The 5,419-nt window shown below is 46.2% G+C and overlaps 1 protein-coding gene across 2 annotated transcripts in view; it reads left to right on the forward strand.

Annotated features, from left to right (window-relative positions):
* The first annotated feature begins 369 nt into the window (after positions 1-369).
* Positions 370-5,419, forward strand: part of ADAM17 (ADAM metallopeptidase domain 17) — a 52,208-nt gene continuing 47,158 nt past the window's right edge. Inside the window, exon 1 of one of the 2 annotated variants that reach the window (XM_007456932.1) lies at positions 370-651. In XM_007456932.1, coding sequence (XP_007456994.1) covers positions 555-651 — 97 coding nt within the window. In that variant the 5' untranslated portion in view covers positions 370-554. The remainder of the gene's footprint in view (positions 652-5,419) is intronic. The other variant, XM_007456933.1, reaches the window with a different exon arrangement.

Consider the following 5,419-nt stretch of genomic DNA (forward strand, 5'->3'; position numbering starts at 1 on the left):
GTAAAAAGGGTAACAGGGGTCCTATCCAGACGTGGGTCGGACCGAGGCGAGGGAGGTGGCCGGGCGCGCGTTTGAGAGCCTACTCGCGAGCTCCCGCCTCCCTCGCAGCGGTCACCCAGGGACAGAGGCGTGGCCCGAGTGGGTCGAGTCAGGACGTCGCGGGCCGCCCCAGAGGCGGCGCCGGCCGAGCCCCGGCGGGACGCAAAGGGGCGGACGGAGGGGCGGACGGAGGGGCGGCAAAATGGCAGCGCGCCGGCGCGAGGCCGGCGGTGGTGAGGGCCTCCCGGCATGCCGCGCGGCGGCCGGCTGTGGGCGGTGCGGGGGTCGGCGGCGGCCGGAAGCAGGCTGAGCCAGCCTCTCCGAGCGCTGCCTGCGCTTCCGGGAACCTGGAGCCCGGCTCTAGAGTTTTCCGGTAGGCGGCGCGGTAAGAGTAAGAGGCTGCAGGCGTCGGGCCGGGCGGATCCCCTCCCTCCTCTCCCAATGTGAGCAGCGTCCTGAGCCCCAGTCAGGCGAAGGCTGCCCAGAGAGGTGGAGCCGCTGGCCGGGCCGGGAACATGAGGCAGTGTGTCCTCTTCCTGAGCAGCTTGGTTCCTTTCGTGCTGGCGCCGCGACCGCCGGACGAGCCGGGCTTCGGCTCCCCCCAGCGACTCGGTAAAGACCCTGCGGATCTGGCTTCGGCCGGCACCGGGTGCCTGGAGCGCGCCGCTTTCGGGGAAGAGCAGGGGAGCAGGATCTATCAGGTGTTTGGGGGCGGGGTATTGGACGACGGTGGCGCGTCCCTAAGTTTGCAGCGTAGCAAGGGGGTGTGGCTCTCAGAGTTCAGGAAAGAATGGAGATGGGCTTGTCGTGGGGTGGTGGGCAGGGATCCTGGAGGGAGCCTCCGGGAGTGACTGAGGGCCTGGGAGGGGTCTGCCCGCTGAGTTCGTGTTTGGGCGTGTGTTCCGGACAGAGGTGAGGCGGGGTGGTGGTGGCTCGTGTTCGGAGAGGGAGATGTGGTCCAGGTCCCTGCCCTTCTCGGGAGCAAATCTGTATTGTGTCCTTACCAAAGGCAGCGTTCTGGAGGAGGATAGGAAGGCCCAAGGCTGAACGGCTCTTCCTGGCTCTCCAAGGAAGCGAACTAGGTTTTCTTCTGTAGGAGGTACTTAAGCGGTAATCTGGTTGGAAGGCGGTGCCTGGGGAACTCGTCTTGGAGTTGCTTTTTGCGAACTTCTTAAGCGTGTTAGTTATTTAAATTGTAGCTTATGGAAGGTACTTAAACTTGCCGGGCCAGCTCGTAATGCCGCTACTGTGAATGCCTTCCTTGCCATTTGAAACAAAAATTATCAGGGACGACCAATTTGGTCAGTTTTGAGGCCAGAAAGTAGAGAGTCATGTGGATTTTCTAAAGGGCTTGGATTTGAAGGATGGACTAACATTGAGAGATGTGAAATTTGGTGGGAGTTAGTTTGTGTAAACGTATAGTGACCCCTGTTAGGGCCCTTTATCTGTTCAAAGTTAGCGTGTAAGAGAGCTTGATTAATTAGTAACAAAGTATTAAACAGTATATTTTCCCAGTGTGAGAAGTTGTAGCCTCACTTTTCATGGTTGTTTTGGCCCCCAAATCTCACCATGAATCCATATAGTATAGTATCGTGCAGATTGAGACACTGTGTAGATTTTCTTTATGGCCAATGAAAATTTTGCATTAGTTTACCTGGCAGTTCTTTTTCCTTATTTAATGGGCAAAAATTGTAATTGGCGGAGGGTATTAAAGGTGTTGTGTTCTCACCTGAACGACTGCTTTGTGGTTATCTCAAATTGCAATGGATTGCAGGTGATTGATTAAAGAAAGGCCAGGGAGAACCTGGTAGGAAGTGCTGAGATGTGATAAGTTAATACAAATTGAAGGAAAATGGTGAGTTAGGGGTGGTGAGGATGGAGGAATAGTGTAAGGATCCACTTCGTAAGGATAAACGTTAATGAAAAGAATAAACATGTATTTTGAAATATTAAAGTTATATTTTTACCACTCTAACACAGCTGTTTCACTTTTGTTATTCTCTTGTTCACAAGTGGAAAAATAAGTAGAATGAATCCTAGGAATGCACATAGTATAGAAGAAAACCTTACTTTCTAGGTCAATTCTCAGCAGCATTCACAAATCGTAAGGGGTTTTTTTTTTTCTTTGACCGTTTTCATTTGCAAAGTGCAGACCACTGGTGCCAGAAAAATGCATAGACTTACCATTTATTCACTGCATGTTTGAAGAACACATACTGTATGCAAGTTTTTTGTGTGGCAGTGGAAATATAAAGATCAGACTACATTCATCTTCAAAAAGCTTTTGGTGTAGTAGAATAGAGACATGTAAACAGACAATTCTAGAACAATAGGAAGGAGAGTGAGAGAAGACATTATGGTGGGTATTATTTTCATCAGGGGACACTGAACCTATCCAGGGAAGGTTAGTGAAGGGTCCCTGAAGGAGGTGATGATATTGAGCCCAGGCTGTAAGGTTAAGTAGCTGAAGAGAGAAAATAAGGACAGTCCTGATGGAGGCACTTAGAGATTGTTAGAATTGAAATGAACCTTGGAGATCGTGTCTAGTATTTTAAATAAAGCGGCAGGTGAGATGAGTCTCTGAAAGGTGTAGTGACTTGTCAGGTTCATTCAGTTAGCGATAAATATATGGCTTGAGGGTATTTTTTCTTTTGAAGAATGACTTTTTTGTGTGTTTGTTTGATAGCTTTGGATGTAGCTTGTTGCTTAACTCTACCCTACCATTTAGATTGAATTGGTTGAGGCCAATGAATAATTTCATAGTTAAAGAGCATGGTTTATTGTTTAATAGCCTTCTTATCCTATAAATGTTACCATAACCCTATAACTGCAGTTCTAAATATTGATTAGGGATTTGACAACATTTTCTGAAGAATAAAAATGTGTAATAGAATCTGGCTTTTGGAGTACTCCACACATCACCCAAAATGATTTCAGTTGAACTGTCATGAATTGCATAATTTAGGAAATTTACAAGTCATTTGAGCTTAGTCATAATGATATCTTCTGTTGAAGTTACAGCTGGGGTATATAAGTGTCACTGTGATTTCAAAAGAGTTTTCTCTGTGTTACTTTTAATAAAAGAATATAGTGGGTGGAAGGAAAAAAAATGTAGGTCACAGATGAGGGATGAAAATTTGCATCTGAAACATATATTTGAAATGTACCTTTAGGTAATTGGCATGGGGATTCTCCACATTGCAGTGCTCATATCTCATTATTGACGGCATCATTTTGCTCAATATTTTGACATCTTACTTCATCTTTTGATGTTAATTTTGCTTACAGGCTGGATTCTTTTGAAACTAAAACACTTACCCACCCCACCTGCTTCAAGAGAAATTTAACGCAGTTCTCCTTTGTACTAGTCAGAGAGAGAAACTGTATTTCTAGAGTAGAACAAAGAGAAGAGTTAAGCAGAAAGCCATGGTGGGGAAACTGGAGAATTCCATTTGGCCTTCATGGGGCTTTCCAGAACATTAAGTGTAGGTGTCCTTCAAGGCCAAGTGTGGTTGAACTTTAGATCTTTCACCATTTTGTATTTGTGAGAGATGGTGAGTGTTTTCAGTTGGAATTATACTTTGAGGAAAGTCAGAAAAAGATGGGTAGGGAGGGAGGGACAGGAAGAGGCTTCACAGAGGTTGGGAGGTGAAATGAAGTGCTTTTTCACATATCCCTTAACTTAGTCCTAAAATGAACCAAGGAGATGGGTATCTCCCTCCGCACATACCTTCTTTTCTTTTCTTCTCTCTTTTAATAGGAGTTGTAGGCTTTGACAAGTCTCATCTGTTGCCCTGGTTTCACTTACCATTTGACTGTTTGGGTAACTACCAATTATGTGTCTCTGACCTAGACTTGTTCTCTGAAGCTCCACTCTCATGTATCTACCTCAGTGTTCACAGGTACCTCAAACATATGTCCAAAATTACTTACCTCTTTGATTAGAAGAATGTGTATAGGAGACAAGGTTTAATCTAGGGAAAGGCAGCAGCACTGGAAATTGTGGAAGTAATCTCATTGCTTAACCCGAATTTGCATCCATTGCAGCTGCAGAGCCTTATGGATCAATCCAGGGTTCTCTGGAGGTTCCCTTGGGCTGTGCTCACTTTCATTTTTGGCTCAGAGTTTCCATGTGACTGGTCTTGCTGGAGAGTCTTGGCCCAGGTTTAGTCCCAGCCCAGGTGAAGGGCTCTTGATAAGGAATTATTTGAGGCAGCTCACCCTCCAGCTTCCCTAACTGGTATAAACCCATAAAATTAGGTTTTTAGTTCCCAGGTTCTGGGGTCCACTACCTAGCAAACAGCGCTGTTCTTTTCTTATCCCTTAGTCCCAAGGAGGGATTCACCCATGCTTCGGGCTTGTTGCAGAGTGACCCGACCAGGCCTCTCCCTTGTCCTGCGTATTTTGGGGAGTATTGAAGAGCAGTCAAGTCGCATGTGTCTTCTGCACAAGCAGAATAAACACTTGACAGCAGCCCTGGCTTTATCTTTTCCACTTCTGACACCAGAAGTGGGTGCATGACACTGTGACATTTTGGGGGAACTCTTCATACTCTGTGCAGCAGAGCCGTGGAGAGTGGGCAGAGTGCTACAGGGATTCTGCATGACAATTGCAAGTTGAATTCCAGGAAGATGCAATTTATTGCAAAAAAAAAAAGAGAAATTAAGTAAAAAGTTCACAAGTGTTCCCAGACTCTTCTAACACCTCATTATTTAAAAATCAGTTTTATCTTAAAAACTTGCCTTGGCTTGATGAATGAAGTAAGGGAATATTTTGTATCGTTGTACCAAAAGTCAGTGGCCATACAAGCATATCCTGGAGACAGAACAATTCAGGTATGAGAGAAGGGTAGAGTAAGAAGTTTTATCAGATCTATAGGCCACTCCATATCTGTATCCAGAAAGCCGGTTTGTTGCAGGCCTGAAGGTCCAGCTTCCTCTTTTATTCTTTTTTTTTTTTAAAGGGAACTTTATTTTACTTATTTATTTATTTTTGGCTGTGTTGGGTCTTCGTTGCTGCATAGGCTTTCTCTCGCTGCGGCGAGCGGGGGCTACTCTTCGTTGTGGTGTGCAGGCTTCTCATTGTGGTGGTTTCTCTTGTTGCGGAGCATGGGCTCTAGGCGTGCGGGTTTCAGTAGTTGTGGCTCGCAGGCTCAGTAGTTGTGGTGCACGGGCTTAGTTACTCCACGGCATGTGGGATCTTCCCGGACCAGGGCGCGAACCCGTGTCCCCTGCATTGGCAGGCGGATTATTAACCACTGTGCCACCAGGGAAGCCCTCTGTTTACTCTTTGAGAACATAAAAAAAGGAACGAAGTATCAGCTGCTTTTTAACCACTGATCTTGATTTTGAAAATCATAGAATAACAGATTTACTCTTTC

Source organism: Lipotes vexillifer, unplaced genomic scaffold (genome assembly GCF_000442215.2).
Source record: "Lipotes vexillifer unplaced genomic scaffold, Lipotes_vexillifer_v1.1 scaffold390, whole genome shotgun sequence".
Classification (NCBI taxonomy): Eukaryota; Metazoa; Chordata; class Mammalia; order Artiodactyla; family Lipotidae; genus Lipotes; species Lipotes vexillifer.